General features: G+C 32.5%; 1 protein-coding gene across 1 annotated transcript; it reads left to right on the forward strand.

The window, feature by feature from the left end:
- Positions 1-4134: 4134 nt before the first annotated feature.
- LOC137808726 (auxin response factor 3) lies at positions 4135-9492 on the forward strand. The gene is made up of 11 exons (XM_068609989.2): positions 4135-5164; positions 5302-5358; positions 5672-5854; positions 6057-6141; positions 6232-6322; positions 6405-6569; positions 6961-7080; positions 7157-7232; positions 7510-7669; positions 7754-8670; positions 9196-9492. Exons 1-11 carry the CDS (start codon positions 4916-4918, stop codon positions 9211-9213), a joined length of 2121 nt encoding a protein of 706 aa, XP_068466090.1. The 5' UTR covers positions 4135-4915; the 3' UTR covers positions 9214-9492.
- Positions 9493-21705: the final 12213 nt, after the last annotated feature.

A 21705-nucleotide genomic window follows, 5' to 3' on the forward strand; every position in this document is an offset into this window, starting at 1 on the left:
AACCTTTCCATGCACTGTCATTTCAAATATTTTCTATGTTTTAAATCATTGGTCTGAGAATTGCCACCTCTCTGCTCTTTGTGCTCATTTTCTGTTTGTCTTCTTTCTTTCTGTCATATTCTTTGCATCTTCTGTTTATCCAACGCACCTCACTTTTCTTTTTTATGTAACTCCTACTTTACTATCTAACCATTAACAAACCTTTTTTCACTAATACGCATTTTATAGTATATAAGTGAATGCAAGTCTTACTTTATAAGCTGGTTTTATGAGATTAAGTTAGACTTAAAGTCCACATATTAATATGGTATGAGAGTAATTTTCGAGTCTGTCCTAACAAATATCCGTTTGACTTATCAGATCATCCGTTATTGGAGTACCCATAATATATTGTCCTATACACGAGCTGTCACTCTCGGTGTGAGAGGTGTGTTGGATATCCTACATCAACTACAAATTAGAGCATTTCTTATTATATGAATATGTGCAAATCTCACATTATAAACCGATTTTGTAAGATTAAATTAGACTTAAAGTTCACTTCTTAGTAATAACATACTTACCTTTCTCTTGTTATTCCAGGATTAGCATGCGTTATTACTCATACAATTCAATATAAAATTATATATTTTATTTAAGTTTAAAATCTATATTGAACAATTATCTTGTTTTAGTGTGACGTCAAAGTGTTATTTTAGTCTCACATTAAAATGTTCAAGTTTGCAAAGAGTTAGACCATTTATAAATAGAACCTCTTGCTCTGTGTACAACTCACCTTGATTAAATGAGAATTAATTTAATTTTTTAAAGCATTTATTTTGTTTAAGGTTATTAAAGAAGTATTTCTTTAAGTGATTTTTCTTAAAAGAGAATTAAAACCAAAAGTTTATTTTTAAGAAACTTTGTGAATTTAAGATTTTTCAATCTTCTCTTATAGTTTTCCATCATTAGAGCATATAAATAAATAATTAATTTCTTTTGTATGAAAACTAATACTATTATTCATAAAGGACCCACTTATCACATTTTGAATAGAGAAACACCTGCTAACAATTTCAACTCTTTTATATTAATCATATTTTTTTTTACCAGCAATAAAAAATAAATAAACAATTATTTAATTGATAATTAACAATTTTTTTTTCATTTTATTTTAACAAAATGAATAGTTTTTTTTATATACTACTTCATATTAAATTATAAATTTTATTTTGATAAAAAAAATCGAATAACTCAAGAATTCATTTACAATATCCCCAAGACATAAATCAAAATCAAGTGTATATCTTAAATATACTGACTATAAATATTCATTAAGTAAGTTACATTGATTCCATGCTTCTTAATCCTTCCTTCTTTAGGTGCTTTTTAACATTACCTAATAAAACTTTCCATTAATAATAATGAGATAAAACACACCTTAGTGAAAAACCTAATTTAGATAAAATGGTTGATGAATTAAGACTATATTTGTATGGATGTTTTCCTAAACTAATTAAAAGGTATTTGAATTATTTAAACTTATAAATCAGATTACTAAACGTGAAAAAATATAATTTAGTCCATTTTATTAAATGATGTTTTAACTCTAATTAAGTACATAACTTCATAAAAAAAATTATAATTGGGTCTTAAAAATTTTAACAACTCAATTAGAAAAAATTACAAAATCAAAGATTCAATTATCACTACAATAAAATGATGAAACCGAAACCACTTTTAGAGACAAAAAAAATAATTAGTTGTTATAGTGACTAAATTAGAGACATTCTAGAAACTAAAAAAAACTTTTGGTTTCTAAATTAGTTTTTATTATGGTTCAATGGTTTCTAAATTGATATCTAATTAGCTATCAAATTTTTTGCTACCAAATTTAGAATCTAAATAATTGACAGTTAAAATCTTGATAGCTAATTAGATACCAATTTAAAAATTATTTAACAATAATAAAAACTAATTTAGAAATCTTTAATTTAGTCACTTTACTAACTATTTTTTTTTTTAAATTGATTTTTATTTTATGATTTTTTTTATATGGTATAAATTTTTGAAAATTAAAAATGTAATTATTATTTTTTAAAAATACTTAAGAGACCTAGTGATAAATTTGAGTTTTGATAAGTAATAAAGGTTTTAAATGAGGTGGATAAAAGGTGAAAAAGTTGTGTAGGTAGGGAGGAATAGGCTAAGTGGAGGCAGGGCATGGACATCAATCATTAACTAACGTCTCACATTTAAAGCTCCTAACAACTCCACATTTCCAAAGGTTACCCAAAAACACAACCTTGTCTTCCAAAGGTTGCCCCAAAGGTTTTAAATTTTAAGGTTGCAAATTTGAAATTAATTATTAATTTTATTACTATGTTTGATATCTCTTTTCATAATTAGTTATAAGTAAATGTTTTATCTTAATTTTTTATTAACTTCAAAACTATTATGTTTTTTTTTTTTTTCTATTCCACTTGACTTTATTTCAATTTAACTTTTTAACTATGATCCAAACACATACTTAGTCATTGTTTCTATATTGTTAAAGAGAGAAAAAGACAATTACGTAAGAAATAAATAAACAAAAAAATGAGATTATTTATTTGAAATCAAAAAGTCAAAATACACAATAAAATAAGTAAATGTAAATTTGCTTTTAGACGAGTATTATATATTTTTTTTTCTATTTATCAATTTTAAGATAAAATTATATTAATAAACAATCAAATTTAAAAATAAAAAATAATTAATCATTATATTAATTAAACTAGATAGTAATTTAAAAACTGACAAATTCTTTGTATCTAACAAATTTCTATTATTAATAAAAAAATTATAAAATAATCTTTAAACTGGTATTAAAATTAGCTATCAAGATTTTAGCTGCTAATATTTTAGATTCTAAATCAATCTCAATTAATCTTCAAAAACTAAATTAGAATTTAAAATATTAATAATTAAAATCTTATAATTAACTATTAGTATTAATTTAAAAATTACTTTATAAATTTTTATTTATAATATAAACTATTTTAAATATCAATAATTTTTTTTAATTTTTTTTAAATTTAATCTAATAGTAAATAGTTATTTTGATATTTAAAGTTAGTTTTATAATTTGATTATTTTTTTAGTATATATATATAGATATATATTTACATATATACAAAATTTAGCAATTTCTTAGTTGGTTAGGCACTCTGCCCCGGATTATTGATTACTTTTTGTCTAAGAAGACAGGTAATAATTATGACAGGACCCTAACAATAAAGTCAAAACTTGGGTAGCCAAAGTAATTGGACATGTCCAATGAGGAAAGAGCAGCACCATGCAACTTTCTACATTCATCCTCTTCTCTCTTACACTTGTCTCAGTTTTTTGGTTAATTCTCAACCTTAACCTCCATTGCCTCCCCAACACCACTGCCTTAAATGATTCATCTTCTCTGTGATTTCGATTAAAACCACTCTTCTGGGACCATAATTTTCCACACTAATCACACCTGAAGCTCTGACATTTAACACTAGATTAGGGCTCATGTTCATTCCATTCCATTAGATAAACAACATTATTATCAAGTTATAATGAGAGTATAGTTAAGTAGTAGAGGTTAAAACACACACATCATAATGCTGAAAATAGTGCAATACTAACTAGTGTATAGGCCACCAAACTCCGTACCAGAAACAGCTCACTGATGGTAGGAGAATCTAACATCTACATTCTACATAGAACATTCAATTAATGGCATGGTCAACCAACAAAATCATCACAGAACCGACACAGAATTAGAAAATCAGATCTAATCTGCAAGTGGGAAAACCATGACCTTAACTTCAATTTTCAAAGATAATAGTAATAACAAAAGGTGTTTGAGTGGATTATGGTTGTTGTTAATAAGCAGAAGGATAGGTGTGAGATTTGGTGAAATAGAAGGGGACAGAATAGACATCCGCCCGGAAATACAGGGAGACCGTACACTCCAAGACAGCAAAATAACCTTCACAAACAAAAGTGACTCACTCCTACTACAGTACAGTCTTTGTTGTTGTTGCTTTCTCTTCTTCTCTTTCCTCTCTCTCTCTCACTCTGCCACACATCACACCCAACAGTCTCAGCATTGCAGCAACTGCACCACTGCTCCCGCCTCAGCCTGCAGACAAGAAAAAGGGCAAAAAAAATAATATCAGACCAATAAAAACAATTAATTAATACCATAAAAAGTCCAAACTTTTCTTATACCCACCAAAGTATCTTTCGGAAGTGACCCAAAGATCAATCCTTTATTGGGTACCATTACCTATCATGTAACCATGTAACCTATCTTGTTTATGGAAAACACCCAAGTTTAAAGATTGAATCTTTCATTAAGATAAAATAAAAATATCACTTTTTTTTTCAACTGTTATTTTGATGTTTCATGTGACAATCCCATGATAAAATAACATTTTGCTTGTGAAATGTTACTGGTTGTTTTGGTTACATCCAACTTCATTGATGGTGTCAGTGTTCTGTAAGTGAGAAAATTGAATTTTGGAGTGGTTTGGTTAAGAGAGATGGTTAAATGTGGAGGATAACGGTAGAGTGAGTTGGTAAGAGAGTGGGAATGAAAGGGTTTCCCAAAAAGCGAACCCCATAATTGTGTGAGGAGTGAAGAGCCCAAAAAGGGTGGGAAAAATGAAGAGAGAGTGATTGGTCAGTGGGAGAGAAAGACAGAGACAGAGAAAGCGGGTCTCTTTCTTTTTGGAGTATTGGGTCAGGTTCTTTTGGCAATGCCAAAGTTGGTCACGCTCTCTGAAAATGCAGGAGGCATGAAACCACTCCTTCAAATATCTCCCACCACTCACTCGCTCCTGTGCTGCTTCTTCTTCTCCTTCTGTTTCTGTTCCTTCTCTCTCTATCTCCCTCTTTTCTCCTCCTCCTCCTCATGCCTGCCCTCATCGATCTCAACAGCGCCACCGAGGACCATGAAACGCCGTCGTCTCGCCCATCCTCCGTCTGCCTCGAACTCTGGCACGCCTGCGCGGGTCCTATGATCTCCTTGCCCAAGAAAGGGACCCTTGTCGTGTACTTCCCTCAAGGACACTTGGAACAACACCTTCACGATTTTCCGCTCCCTGCTTCTGCTAACATCCCCTCCCATCTCTTCTGTCGCGTTCTCGATGTCAAGCTCCATGTGGGTCTTTCTTCCTTCCTTCCTTTCTTTCAACATCGTACAAATCGAAATGCTGTCGGGTTTTCTTCCTTAATCCATGTATGCTGCTTTACATTGAATGTGTTTGTGTTTTCTGGTTTTGTTTGTGTTTTTCGCAGTCTGAGGAAGGGAGCGATGAGGTGTATTGCCAGGTGGTGCTGGTTCCCGAAAGTGAGGTGAGGTTTCTTTTCACGTTTGGCTTTGGATAGTGTGCTTAAAAAAGAAACAAATTTTAACTCAGAATCTTGGCTTCTTTAGCAGCTAAGTCTTAGGGGCTAATAAGTGAAATTTGACCAATTGAGATTATTAGTATTTGCTTAATTTTAGCTGTCGGCTTTGTTTTCTTTTCTGTCTCTGTCAATGTTATACTACAGAAAAAGGCAGCTAGAAAATATAACGTTGTTGTGTGGTGAGAAGAAAGAAGATGGGTGTGTTGATGTTGAATGTAGTGTGCCTTTCAGAAGTGATTATTTTGGTGGTTGTTTGTAGCAAGGGCATCAGAAGTTGCGGGAAGGGGAAATTGATGCTGATGGTGAAGAGGAGGATGCTGAAGCTGTGATGAAGTCCACCACACCCCACATGTTCTGCAAGACTTTGACAGCTTCTGATACTAGCACTCATGGCGGATTCTCTGTGCCTCGTCGTGCTGCGGAAGATTGTTTTCCACCTCTGGTAACAATTACGAATGATGATGCATTCCTTTTCACTTGTGGTACACCGAGCTTGATTGAGTGGCTCCAAGATTGCTCTAATCTGTTTCATCATTTTTATTTTTTATGTGATATAGTTAAAGTTAGTCCTTGCTTTGTTTATGTTGAATTATGCTGTATAACTCTTTCATAGCGTTTTGAATTGAAATCCATTGTTACTTTAGGATTACAGTCAACAGAGACCTTCACAGGAGCTTGTGGCGAAGGATCTGCATGGCCAAGAATGGAGGTTCCGACATATTTATAGGGGTATGTGCCCTGTTTTTGTATGTTAATGAACAAGTCAATGAGAATAGTTCATGATTGTTTGGGTTTGTATTTGCTGTTTCTCATGCGCAGGGCAACCACGACGACACTTGCTTACCACTGGGTGGAGTGCATTTGTGAACAAGAAGAAACTTGTATCTAGAGATGCTGTTCTGTTTCTTAGGTATGAAGACCTCGATTCTATCAAAAATTGTCTATAGTAAACATGACAGGGACAGGACCAACATTGTATACTTCAATGGCAGGGGTGAGGATGGAGAACTGAGATTGGGAATTCGTAGGGCTGCTCAATTGAAAAGTGGCAGTACCATTTCAACTTTTGCTGGCCAGCAATTGAATCATAGCAGTCTTCTGGATGTGGTTAATGCTTTATCAGCAAGATGTGCCTTTAGTGTTCACTATAATCCAAGGTATCTTTTCTAGTTATTATATTATACTTTCCTAGATAGTTAATGGAAGAGAAACTGTCTGTTACTATCCACAATTCATTGTTTATATTGTATGAGTTGTACTAAGATAGGCACATAAAAGTCAAGCTTATGCTTTATTCTGGTACTGTAAGTGCTTTCTAGAATTAGAACCCCACTTCTCAAACAAACAGACTTTTAAAACAACATTCAAGGAATTCGACTACAGAATTCTATTATGCTAGTGCAACTTACCAATGTTTAAATGGTTTTCTTTAGTACATGATTTACTTTTATGTACAGCCTTGGTCTTAAGTCTCCATGGATTTTTCTTTCTTTCTTGTCAAGCATGGTATCTGATTCGTGGCTTCTAAATTTAACCGTGTCCTTTTAGGGTCAGTTCATCTGAGTTCATCATACCCATTAAGAAATTCTTGAGGAGCCTTGATTATTCTTATTCAGTTGGAACAAGATTTAGGATGCGTTTTGAAACTGAAGATGCTGCAGAGCGAAGGTTTGTTCACGCTTATGCTCTTTCCATTTTGGTGACCCTACTAATATATAATCTTACTGAATTTTATATTGGGCAGATTTACAGGATTGATTGTTGGAATTACTGATGTGGATCCTGTTAGATGGCCTGGATCAAAATGGAGATGCCTAATGGTATATTGCTGGTTCTTTTTAACATTTGCTAATATAACTATCATGTGCATGCCTTAAGTGTGTTGCTAGCCTTTTTCTGTCTTTGTGTTTTATTCATATTGTGGCTACTCTGTTACAGCTACTTACCTGGTATATGCCATTTATCTTGCTGCTAATTTCTTTTTTAAGTTATTGTGCTTGATGGATTTTTGGTGAAATCAGGCATGTGATATGCATAAACTTTTATGGCTAACATTTAATTTTACATTATTAACTTGTGATTTTTGTATATTTGCAGGTAAGGTGGGATGACCTGGAAGCCACAAGGCATAATAGGGTTTCACCCTGGGAGATTGAGCCATCTGGTTCTGCATCTACTGCAAATAACATGATATCAGCTGGTTTGAAGAGGACCAAGATTGGATTGCCTTCAACCAAGCTAGATTTTCAAGTTTCCAGTATGTCTTTATTTTTTATTTACTCTGAGCTGTTCTACCAAATGCAGCAGCCTTGTTGTTGAGTTTGTTCCATTCTTTTGACAGATGCAATTGGAGCATCAGACTTTGGCGAATCACTAAGGTTCCAGAAGGTCTTGCAAGGTCAAGAAATGTTGGGTGTTAACACAACTTTTGATAGTACTAATGGTCAGGGTCACCAGCTATCAGATTTGAGGAGATGCTATCCTGGCTCAAACTGTTCTAGGATTGCTGCAACCGGAAACAGCATTGGAATTCCGCAAGTGAGTTCCAATGTTTCCTGCAATGGCATAGGCTTCAGTGAATCTTTCAGATTCCAGAAGGTCTTGCAAGGTCAAGAAATACTTCCAAGCCAACCATATGGAAGGGCCCTGTCTGTTGATGAGGCTTGTGGAAATGGTCGCTTTGGACCTTTTGATGGTTACCATACACTGAGATCCAGAAATGGATGGTCTTCCCACTTGAGTAACAGTTCTTCACATTTGCATCCACCTGTTCCATCTGGGCAAGTTTCATCTCCATCATCTGTGTTAATGTTCCAGCAAGCACACAATCCAGTTTCAAACTCTGATTACAACAGCAAAATTAGTCAGGTGATGGAAGGTAAAGTCCAGCAACGATCATCATACACTTCTGAAGCTAAAGGTGGAAAATTTGTATCAACCCCTTATGAGCCTCTTCGTGGACTAGCTCAGGAAGGCACAAATTCTTATGGGGTCTCAAACTTGCACAATCAGTTTGAAACTTCACGTTCACACGATTCTATTTCAGCACTTCGGGCTACTCAAGAGTTGGTTCCCACATGTAAAAGTCGATGCAGAGTCTTTGGCTTCTCATTAACTGAGGGTGCTCCTGTTGCAAGTAAAGAAGTAGCCGGCACCGACCCATCGGCCGTCACATGTTCTGGACCTTCCTTTGCAAGACACGCTGAAGATGATTTCCATCCAGTGCATAGCAAGGCAGTGGGAAGTTATTGCACCAAAGTAAGCAATCTTTATCCTCTAAGACATAGTATTTGATACATTATTGTAGTGTAATTCTCTTGATTAGAATCTGCACTTTCACTGGCTTGAAACTAGATAAGTCTGGATTTGATTTTTGATGTTGTTGGATTTGCTCTTATGTTGCTATCAGAAGCGTGAAAATGTTATGAAATTGCAATTCACTGTACCAAAATCATGATGGATTGTTAAAAAAAAAAAGAGTGAAGGACGTAATGCCAGTTATAATATATAATAAAGGGTAAATTTGTAATTAAATGATATAAAAAAATATTAAAATAATAGTATTGAAGGTTGTAATGTGGTTGTAGAAAAAATATGGATTGTATGTATCATTATAGTTGATGTATCAGCTTAGTGTTATGGTGATGGGCTTAGCAATGGCTTGTTATGGTATATAAGTGTTTTACACCTTATTTGTGGAGTGATTGTATTGGTGATTGTATTGATTTTTTGTTTCTTTCTTTTGACTCTGGGTTGTTACTAAATATTGGTTATTGTGTGCAGGGTGTGCTGCAATATTGACTTGAAAATCATGGTGTATGGTAGTAGTTATGCTGTCATAAGGTGGCAGAAGAGAATGTTCACTGTTGTACTAATGTGGAGAATATGATAACTATTCGCCTAACTAGATATTTATCTTGTTAAATTGGCTGTGACACAATCAATTTCTGTATTAATCTATGTACTCTTTATTGACTTGTAAAACGATGCATGTGTGTTCACTGTTATGGCCATATGAGGCTCTGGTGGCACTGCATAACCCTTCATTTATCTTGAATTGGGCATGATTACTTTAGGGAACTATAGCTCATCATGTTTCATGACCTTAAGTTATCTCCATTTCTACGCTTTTGCATCAAAATGGTCGCATGAGGGTGTGAAAAGAGAATCATGAAGAGTAGAAATTGTTGAAAACTATATGACTTGGAATAAGATTTCCTAACTTTTTACCATTTAAATTAGTCATGATTTCAACATTGAACCTTCCAAATTCTCAAGTACTCACATGATTCACCTTGCAAGTCTGAGTAGTTTAACTCTAGTAATTACAATCTTAATAGGGTAAGGTTGTAGTATTTTTCTTAGAATGTGGTAGTGTAATCTTTTTTACTAAGAATATTTAGACAAATTAACCAATATGTATACAAGGTAATTTTGAGAAGAAATATTTGATTTTTTGAAATTTATGTTACACATCCTATGAGCTTTTATATTTAAGTTAAGTTGACATTTCAAAGTCTATCAATTATATGTTATTATATGGAAAAAAAATATATGAGAATGGAAAACCAAATACAAAAGCATAGGGATGTGGTTAATTATTAAGGGTAGCAAACCTAAGCAAGTCAAGGTTAGCGAATCTCCTAAGCAAGTCGTGGGATGCTTTTAGAGTCCCTTACTTAATAATTAAAGTAGCTTGTAACTTTTCTAGTTTATGTTTATTAGCTTGTACCTTTTCTAGTTTATGTTTATTTTATTATAGATGTGGCCTATAATACAAGGTCTATAATTAAAGCTATTTTAGATTTTACAAATTTATACAAGACTAAAAAGGAGTAAATATTTTCTAGAGCTTCATAATCTTCTCTGCTCTTAGTCAGAGGTGTGGTGGTTGGAAATGTGGATAGTCCTCCATCATCCCTCCTATTTTCTCATCACTCTTTATAGAGATTTATAAGGATTAGATCGTCTAGGTTTCAACAACATGGTCACTTATTGGTGTTGTAGGATACCCAGAGTAAAAAAATTGTAAACATTGATGACCTTATGAAAGTTAGTGAATAACAAGGAAGAAGAAGAGTAGCACTCAACCACAATCCCTCAAAGCAAAGAAGAACACTTTCTCAAATACAAAACAAGATACAATTAGCCAGTGAAATAAGATGAAAATAATTTTTTAAACTTAAAAAATAACAAAAAAATGAAGAAGAATCGATTTTGTATATAGTTATAATGAATAGAAAATCATTTAAGCACGTCACAAAAAGAATCGATTCTCCCTGCATATGTATAAGCTAAAATCAATTATGAAACTTTTGTGTGGTGCAGTGTGTGACACAGTCCAGCCTGAGTGAAACAGTGTTTGACACAGCCTGTGTGGTCCAGTGTGTGGTACAGTCCAGCCTGAGTGAAACAGTGTTTGACACAGCCTGTGTGGTCCAGTGTGTGGTACAGTCCAGCCTGAGTGAAACAGTGTTTGACACAGCTTGTGTGGTCCAGTGTGCACACATCTTGAGTGGTGCAGTGTGTGGCACATCCTGAGTGGTGCAGTGTGTGGCACACCCTGAGTGGAGCAGTGAGCGGCACACCCTGAGTGGTGCAGTGTGCGGCACAACCTGTGTAGTGTAGTGTGTGAAACAACCTGTGTAGTGCAGTGTGTGAAACAACCTGTGTAGTGCAGTGACACATGAAAATAATTTTTTAAACTTAAAAAATAACAAAAAAAAGAAGAATCGATTTTGTATATAGTTATAATGAATAGAAAATCATTTAAGCACGTCAAAAAAAGAATCATTTGTCCCTGCCTATGTATAAGCTAAAATCAATTATGAAACTTTTGTGTGGTGCAGTGTGTGGCACAGCATGAATGATGCAGTGTGTGGCACAGTCTAGCCTGAGTGAAACAGTGTTTGACACAGCCTGTGTGGTCCAGTGTGTGGCACAGTCCAACCTTAGTGAAAGAGTGTTTGACACAGCCTGTGTGGTCCAGTCCAGCCTGAGTGAAACAGTGTTTGACACAGCTTGTGTGGTCCAGTGTGCATACATCTTGAGTGGTGCAGTGTGTGGCACATCCTGAGTGGTGCAGTGTGTGGCACACCCTGAGTGGAGCAGTGAGCGGTACACCCTGAGTGGAGCAGTGAGCGGCACACCCTGAGTGGTGCAGTGTGCGGCACACCCTGAGTGGTGCAGTGTGCGGCACAACCTGTGTAGTGTAGTGTGTGAAACAACCTGTGTAGTGCAGTGACACATGAAAATAATTTTTTAAACTTAAAAAATAAAAAAATAAAAAGAATCGATTTTGTATATAGTTATAATGAATAGAAAATCATTTAAGCACGTCTAAAAAAGAATCAATTCTCCCTGCCTATGTATAAGCTAAAATCAATTATGGAACTTTTGTGTGGTGCAGTGTGTGGCACAGCCTGAATGATGCAGTGTGTGGCACAGTCCAGCCTGAGTGAAACAGTGTTTGACACAGCCTGTGTGGCACAGTCCAGCCTTAGTGAAAGAGTGTTTGACACAGCCTGTGTGGTCCAGTGTGTGGTACAGTCCAGCCTGAGTGAAACAGTGTTTGACACAGCTTGTGTGGTCCAGTGTGCACACATCTTGAGTGGTGCAGTGTGTGGCACATCCTGAGTGGTGCAGTGTGTGGCACACCCTGAGTGGAGCAGTGAGCGGCACACCCTGAGTGGTGCAGTGTGCGGCACAACCTGTGTAGTGTAGTGTGTGAAACAACCTGTGTAGTGCAGTGACACATGAAAATAATTTTTTAAACTTAAAAAATAACAAAAAAAAGAAGAATCGATTTTGTATATAGTTATAATGAATAGAAAATCATTTAAGCACGTCAAAAAAAGAATCAATTCTCCCTGCCTATGTATAAGCTAAAATCAATTATGAAACTTTTGTGTGGTGCAGTGTGTGGCACAGCCTGAATGATGCAGTGTGTGGCACAGTCTAGCCTGAGTGAAACAGTGTTTGACACAGCCTGTGTGGTCCAGTGTGTGGCACAGTCCAGCCTTAGTGAAACAGTGTTTGACACAGCCTGTGTGGTCCAGTGTGTGTTTGACACAACCTGTGTAGTCCAGTGTGTGACACATCTTGAGTGGTGCAGTGTGTGACACATCTTCAGTGGTGCAGTGTGTGACACATCTTGAGTGGTGCAGTGTGTGACACATCCTGAGTGGTGCAGTGTGTGGCACAACCTGTGTAGTGTAGTGTAGTGTGTGAAACAACCTGTCTAGTGTGTGAAACAACCTGTGTAATGCAGTGACACATCTTGAGTGGTCAGTGTGTGGCACAACAATTCCTGAATGGTGCAGAGTATAACACAGCACAGTCTGAATTGTGCAGGCGTGTGGAACAACCTGTGTAGTGTAGGTAGTGTGTGAAAAACCTGTGTAGTGCAGTGTGTGGCACAACAATTCCTGCGTGGTGCAGAGTATAGCACAGCACAGTCTGAATTGTGCAGTGTGTTGCACGACCTGTGTAGTACATTATGTGGCAAAGTCTGTGTTTAGTGTGTGGCACAGCCTGAGTGGTGCAGTGTGTTGCACACTTTTTGTGGTGTGCGCAGCACAGCCTAAGTGGTGCAGTGTGTGACACAGCTGGTGTGATGCAATGTGTGGCACAACTTCTTTGATGCAGTGTGCGATACAACATGAGGGGTGCAGTGTGTAGCACAACTTGAGTGGTACAATGTATGACATAGTTTGTGTGGTGCAATTTGTAATATTGATTCTTTCTATGGTACATATAAGAAAATTATATAAGACCATGGTAAAAGAGGTTCTTTTACGTGTATTTACATCACTCTTATATGAAATATATACAAGTTATATAGGTAGGGATCCACTAATCATGATATTTTATCATTATTAAATTGATTGCATATAATTACGTACAATATCGTACAATAATTGCATATAATTGGATAATTATTATTTTCTTAATAATACATATCAGTTTCATTTCATGAACGGTTGCAAACTTATCATATATTAACTTTAAACACTCATATAATTTTTTCACTCGTCCATTTACACTGTCATTATCACTCTATCAACGAATTCAAATACGAGATAAATAAATTTAAACAAATAAAACTTAGAAACCTATTTTCTTATCTCGTATTATCAAAATAAAAAGTGTCATATTCTCCGATTTTTATGATTGTGACATATATTTAATTGAATGATAGAATATATAATAAATAACTAACTTTCAAATACCGTGAATATCAAAATATTAATAAAAACATGAAAAAAATTAAAACTTTCAATTGATAAATGAAAACAAGCCATTTTCAAGAAAAACATCTCTTAAAATAAGACATGTATATTATTAATGAAAACCATTTTCACGATTTCTATAAACATTAAATAATTTTTGACATGCACCAATAAACTAATTTTTAAAATTGTTTTTTATTTTGTAATTGAAAACATGGAATTAAAAAATATATTCTGAAAAAAAAAATTATAATATTTTTTTGTGTTTTGAAAATAAAATAGATAAACCAAAATCTTATTTCAGAAAAATAATTCCAAAATTAAAAAAAAAATGCATTACGAAAAATATTAAAAAATAAATAAAATCCAAAAATTCTAAAATAGGGTCTTATTTTTATTTAGTCTTAAAACAATTATTTTAAGATTTCACTTTTCAATTAAACATTATTTTTTTTATTTTTAATTTATTTTTGAAATCAAAATACTTTTTTCCGTCTGAATCAAGATAATACAACTATTGAACTAATAAAACTATTTCAAATAAGACATTTGAAAAATTAGCGGATTTGTTATTATTTTTATTTATGCGGAAAAAAAAATCTTAAAATACACTATAAAAAAAATTATTATATCTGTTTATAATTATTGTAGTATTTTTGTTAGAATGTGGTTGTGTAATTTTTTTACTAAGAATATTTAGAAAGATTAACCAATATATACAAGATGATTTTGAGAAGAAATGTTTGATATTTTAAAATTTATGTTACAAATCCTACGAGCTTTTATATTTAAGCTAATTATATGAAAAAAAAATATGAAAACGGAAAACCAAATACAAAAGCATGGGGATGTAGTTAATTGTCAAGGTTAGTGAACCCTAAGCAAGTTGTGGAATACTTCTAGAGTCATTTACTTAATAATTAAAGTAGCTCGTACATTTATACAAGACTAAAAGACACTAAATATTTTTTTTTACATAATCTTCTCTACTCTTAGTGGTGGCTGGGACTATGGGGATAATCTTCCATCATCTCCTTCTATTTTCTCATCACTCTTTATAGAGATTTATAAGGATTAAATTGTTTAGGTCTCAAAAACATGGTCGCTTATTGGTGTTGTAGGGATACCCAAAGTAAAAAAATTCTAAACATTGATGAACTTATGAAAGTCCATGAATAACAAGGAAGAAGAAGAAGAGTAGCACCCAACCACAATCACTCAAAGCAAAGAAGAACGCTTCCTCAAATACAAAACAAGATATAATCAGCCACTGAAACAAGATGAAAATAATTTTTTAAACTTAAAAAATAACAAAAAAAAAGGAATCGATTTTGTATGTATATAGTTATAATGAATAGAAAATCATTTAAGAACATCACAAGGAGAATTCATTGTTCATACAGTTCAAATAATAGAAAATCGATTCAGCACATCACAAAACAAAGAGAATCGATTCTCCTGCTTATGTATAAGCTAAAATCGATTCTGAAACTTGTGTGTGGTGCAGTGTGTGGCCCAGCCTCAGTGCTGCAGTGTGTGGCACAACCTCAATGTTGCAGTGTGTGGCAAAATCCAGCCTGAGTGATACAGTGTTTGACACAACTTGGGTGGTGCAGTATTTGACACAACTTGGGTGGTGCAGTGTGTGGCACAACAATTCTTGAGTGGTGTAGAGTGTGGCACAACCTGAGTGGTACAGTGTATGACATAATCTGTGTGAAGCTATGAAGCCCAGACACGGACAAGGGAACGGATACGACACGGACACGGAGATACGGCTAAATTGAAAATTATAGGACACGGGACACGGCTATATATAAATTAAAATGTAGTAATATATTTTGTTATATGAGATTTTACTTAAGATTTTCTGTGAAATAAGGATTTTATTTGAGATTTTAGTTAAGATTTTTTGTGAAATAAGGGTTTAAAGAGTGCACAGTGTCCGTCCGCCGTGTCCTAGGAGTGGACCGCGCGCCATCCGCCGTGTCGAAGGAGTTGGCCGCGTCTCCTCTAACGTGTCCGGGAAGAGGGCCGTATCCGGCCCAGGCAGGTGCGTCCGACACCGCGTCATGCACGCACCCGCCGCGCACCCGTGTCGACAGCGGTAACGGCGTGAATTTTGCCGTATCCGAACTTCACAGGTGTGAAGCAGTAACCTGAGTGGTACAGTGTGTGGGACACCCTGTGTGGTACATTATGTAGCAGAATCTGTGTGCAGTGTGTGGAACAACTTGTTTGATGCAGTGTGTAGCACAGCCTTGTGCAGTGTGTAGCACACCCTGAGTGGTGTAGTGTGTGGCCCAACAATTCCTGAGTGGTGCAGAATGTGGTACAACCTGAGTGGTACAGTGTATGACACAATCTGTGTGAAGCAGTAGCTTGAGTGGCAGTGTGTGGGACACCCTGTGTGGTGCAGTGTGACACATCCTGTGTGGTGCAGTGTGTGGCACATCCTGTGTGGTGCAGTGTGTGGCACGACTTGTGTGGTACATTGTGTGACAGAACATGTGTACAATGTGTGGAACAACTTGTGTGATGTAGTATGTAGCACAACCTCTGTGGTGCAGTGTGTGATACAACCTGAGTGGTGCAGTGTGTGACACAGCCTGTGTGGTGCAGTGTGTGGCATAACATCAGGGGTGCAGTGTGGCATAGCATGAGTGGTGCAGTGTGTGGCACTGGGTGGTGCAATGTGTGATACAACCTGGGTGGTGCAGTGTGTGACACAACCTGTGTGGTGCAATTTGTGGCACTGCTTGTGTGGTGCAGTGTGTCACAGTGTGTGACACACTCTGTGTGATGTAGTGTTTTGCACAACATGGGAACTGCAGTGTGTGGCACAATCTGAGCGGTGCAGTGTGTGGCACAACCTGAGTGCTGCAGTGTGTCACACAACCTCAGTGGTGCAATGTATGACATAGTTTGTGTGGTGCAATTTGTATCATTGTTTCTTTCCACACAGTGGTAGATATAAGAAAATTATATAAAATGGTAAAAAAAATGAAAATGTCTTTATTCTTTTGCGTGTATTTACATAACTTCGTGTATAAGAAATATATAAGTGTATGAAGATTTTTTCTCTCCAAATTACAATATCGTACAATAGCGTACAATAATTACATACAATAATTGCGTATGATTTGATAATTTTTATTTCTTTAATAGTACATACCATTTTCATTTTATGAACGGTTGCAAACTTATATTATATTAACTTTAAACACTCATATATTCTACATTAACATCCTCATAATCTCTTTGCATATGTGAAAGTAAAGGAAAAAAATCATGTAACTAGTTTTTTTGGTTACACCCTCATCTTCAAATATGTTAATCAAAACAATAAATTTGTCCACTCGTCCATTTACACTATCATTATCACTCCATCAACGAATTCAAATACGAGATAAATAAATAAAACTTAAAAATGTATTTTTTTATCTTGTATTATCAAAAAAGTCATAAACTCCTTTTTAACATATATTTAATTGAATAATAGAATATATAATCAAGTAAATAACTTTGAAATACTAATATCAAAATATTAATAAAAACATGAAAAAAATTAAAACATTCAATTGGTAAATGAAAACAAACAATTTTTAAATATTAGAAAAGCACTTCAGGTATTGCAAGACTATTAATGAAAACATTTTTCACGATTTCAATAAACATTAAATAATTTTTCACATGCATCAATTAACTAATTTTTAAATTTGTTTTTTATTTTGTAATTGAAAACATGAAAATAAAAAATATATTATGAAAACAAAATTATAATAATTTTTTGTGTTTTGAAAATAAAATTGATAAACCAAAATCTTATTTCAGAAAAAAAATTCCAAAATTAAGAAAAAATGCATTACAAAAAATATTAAAAAATTAAAATCCAAAAATTCTACCAAAGTAACTAGATTCTAGAAAAGTGTTTAAAAACCCAAATCCAATAATATATTGCAGAATACCAAATATAAAAAGGACTTTTTGATTTAAAAACTAGAAAATACATTTTTTTTTCATTTCACATAATTCAAAAATATCAGATGCAGAAAATAATTGTCCACAGTCTTTCTCTTGCAATATGCGATTTATTCCAAAATTATATAATTTAAAAATAACGAAAATTGAAATAAAACAATAAACAGTAATTTCGAATGACTTTTAATACTATCTACATTTAATTATAAATAAAATTAACTACTTTCATATTTATTAAGAATAATGATTAAGTTATTTAATATTTTTTGTTTTCTCATAATAAACTAATAATTATTCTCAATTATATTCATTAAAAATAATATTTAAACTTAAAGATAATTTTTTTTAAAAAAATATAGTATTAAATAAGATTTATACAATTGATTTTTTTTATAAATTCAGTTAAAATAACTTATTTCTTATATTTACTTACAAATTAATGAGACAAGTATATTTTTTCAGCTAAACAGGAATATTAAATGGGAGGGAGAAAGATATGTTATCTTTTAAAAGAAGCAATTTAATATTTTCATAATCACTTTTTGTTTTTGTTTTTTACATATGAATGCCATATATGTTTAAGGCATAGGCATATTACAGATTAGTTAATTAAATTTAAATCTTGTTTTTCCAATTTATTTTTATTTTTGCTTCTTCCTTTTTTTTACATTGGAAGTGTTTTTTTTTTCTGTCTTCGCATTATTTTTTTCTTCATTTCAATGTCTGAGTAATATTGTTCAATTATTTTTATTTTTTACTTCAGTTCAACGCTTTTAAACGGCTAAAAGTTAATACTTTTAAGGGACAGTTTTAATAAATTGCAATTTTCGATATGAAGAAAAATAAATAAAGTTGGATAGAAAGAGAAATAGATTTTATTGAAAATACTTATACAAATGTTTAGATTGTAAAATCAGTATTTATTTATTGGTCCTTGCTATGCTCTTCAAGTCCTTCAGTGCTGAAAATTATTAAAAGGAACAAATATTAGGCTGGTCATAATAATTGATAAACAGTAAAATGTATTTTTTACTAAAATTGTATTTCACATGTACAAACTTTTTTAATTCTAAAATATTATTTTATTTTATTTTATTTTAAAATACTAAATAAAATTATATCATTTGAAAAAAAAGAAAAGAAAAAAAATATCATAGATATGTATATTATATATTACCTTTAAGAAGATGGGTACCTGCAGGATCCAAAACCTTGAAACAGAGATGAAAAGGAAAAATAGGGTTAATGAAGGAAAAGATTTCTTTCACATCATACATACATTAAAAATATACATTTAATATTTACAAATTATACATACAATAAAACTATACATTTAATATTATATCGGTGGACATATTTTTCTTTTTTACTCAATTTTTACGAGAATAAAAATGTAATATATATAAAAAATAATAATTTTGGATTAACTAAAATTGAAAAGAAAAAATGAACTAAAGAGAGGGATTAAAAGTGAAAATTATTTTATTTTATATATGAGATTTGGTGTGAAAATATCTAAGAATATGTTCTTTTTGTTGCTTTAAAATAAAAAATTAAGAAAAGAGTGAGAAAGTCATATAAAAACTGTACATTACTATTAATTTAAAAAGTAAAAAAATAATTTTATTTTTTAAATAATTTATATGAAATGATAAAATATTTTATTGTATTAATAAAATGAGATATATTAAATAAGAGTAAAGTTGGAAAAATATTATGTATACCAAAAAGCAGTTATAATAAAAAAATTTATAGATTATAATAATATAATAATAATTTTAACTAAAAGAATAAATTAAAATATTATTTTATTGATTTGTGAAATAAATATTTTGATGAGTAGAGAGTGCATACTGGGATCGGTGACGGCGATTGTGGCGGCGCCGTTAAAATTGCAGGATCCAGCGGATTTGCCATTTTTCTGATAGTAACTATCGAAAGCATAAGAAGCATGATTTTGTATGGTGTTTGGGTTGAAGCATGACCCACCGGGCCTAATGGGCCCACAGTCTGCTCCATGCGAACATGCAAAGTCCATCCCTGATTTCATTGCCCCAAACCCAGAACTACTTCTTGCCACACACCATGTATTTCCTTCCACACTCCCCACTGCTACTATTATGCCCAATAACACCACACAAACCACCTTTGCTAATGATTCTTCCATTCTTCTCAACTTCACACTCTTCTCCCACCCAAACCCACCTATTTATACTTATTAATCTCACAAATATACTTCTTTTTTACAATTATTTGTTTTTTAATCACTTTTCTTGCAATCTCCTCTTCCTCTAATTAATATTTTTTTTTGGAGTAACGGGCCAACATTTAATGGGACACAAACAAATATTATTCCTACGCACTTTCATAAATATATACATGTGTATAAACTCCAAAAACAATCATTGTGCATTGAATTATTTACTTTTATATGCATCACCTAATTTATCATTGATAAGTATAATTTTATATAATCATAAATTATTAGAATGTAATAATGAATAAATTTATTATTTTAATTAAGACTAATATAATTAGGTTTATTTGGATCTTAACAATTTTTTATGTTGTTTAAATTCCACAGTCTTAAAAAAGTGTCTACCTTTGCAAATGACCAAATATGCAAAAGTTTAAGTTGCTTATTTGAATCAAGATAGAAAACAAATTCTAAGGAGAAAAATGATAAAATAAAATCTACACTAGTTGATAAACATAATTGAAAGTAAATTTTCTGCAAAATACAAGAAAACAAAATCCAAAAAAACATTATGGAAAGTTGGAAACTGAAAAAACTATTCACATAATCTAAACCATAATATTTTCCCAAAATCATAGGAGCAAAAAAACTTATTAAAAGACATAGACCTTAAGGAGGAAGAGGGAAGCTCCATAGGGTTTTATTAGTTTATTTTCTTCTTTGTAATTCATTTATTTTGCCTTCGCATAGAATGTTAAACCTTTTTTGTTGACTCTGTTGTAATTTCCCTTTGAGTTATGAGGTTTTTGTAAAAAAAAGTTTTGTTTTCCAATTCTCTATAGCAGTTGTTTTGATATTTTAATCTCCAAGAAAATTGCTTTTTGTGAAAGGTTGTACTTGAACGCATGATTTAGAGTCTTCTTTATCTTAAACTTTGGTTTTTTAGTTAGTTCGCATTGTTCTAATTCATTTTGTGGACGTATAACTCAAGAAAGAGGAGATAAACATTCTCATCGAGTATACACTACAAGAATTTTGTTATTTACATACCAATTATTACATACGGATTTATATAGCATTGCATACGGATTTAGATTCATATATAAAGTGAGTGTTACATACAGATTTGGATTCGTATATAAAGTGAATGTTACATACGAATTTCGATTCGTATGTAAAGTAAGTGTTACATACCGATGTTTACATACAAATCCAAATTCCTATGTAAAGCGAGCATTACATATGGATTTTTATATACGGATCCAAATTCGTATGTAAAGTAAGTGTTACATACAGATTTTTACATACAGATCCAAATTCATATATAAAGTGAGTGTTACATACAACTTTTTACATACGGATTTGAATACGTATAGTTCTTGATGGGGATTAAAAGCAATGAACAAACTAAAATAAAAAAAAAGAAGGTTATAGAGAATTGAAATAATTTTAAGATTTATTACGTTGTTATAACTAAATAAGAAAAATAATTTTAGTTTAATTTTTTTTAATTTAATTAAAAAACATTATAATATTATAATTAAAAAATTTAAAATTTTTAAAATTTTTAAAATATAAATATTAGTATCAATAATAATATTTCATATTGATTGTCTCCGTCTAAATCCAATTAGAATTATAATACATTTTATCTAATTGGACCATGTGTGTTGTAGCTCGTTAAAAAACTAAAAATAAAATTAGGTGCTTCATGAGGTGTATGAAGTGAAAATAATACTTATCCATATATAAAGTAGTACACACATAATATTTTTAATAATAATTTTTTCATATTAAATAGAGCTGATATTTTTGTGTGATGTTACAATTTCTACACATTCTAAAATTTGTTGTATAATATTTAATAGTTTTCTAAGTTTTCTT

The sequence above is a fragment of the Phaseolus vulgaris genome, chromosome 3 (assembly GCF_051622355.1).
Source record: "Phaseolus vulgaris cultivar YP4 chromosome 3, ASM5162235v1, whole genome shotgun sequence".
NCBI classification, from domain to species: domain Eukaryota; kingdom Viridiplantae; phylum Streptophyta; class Magnoliopsida; order Fabales; family Fabaceae; genus Phaseolus; species Phaseolus vulgaris.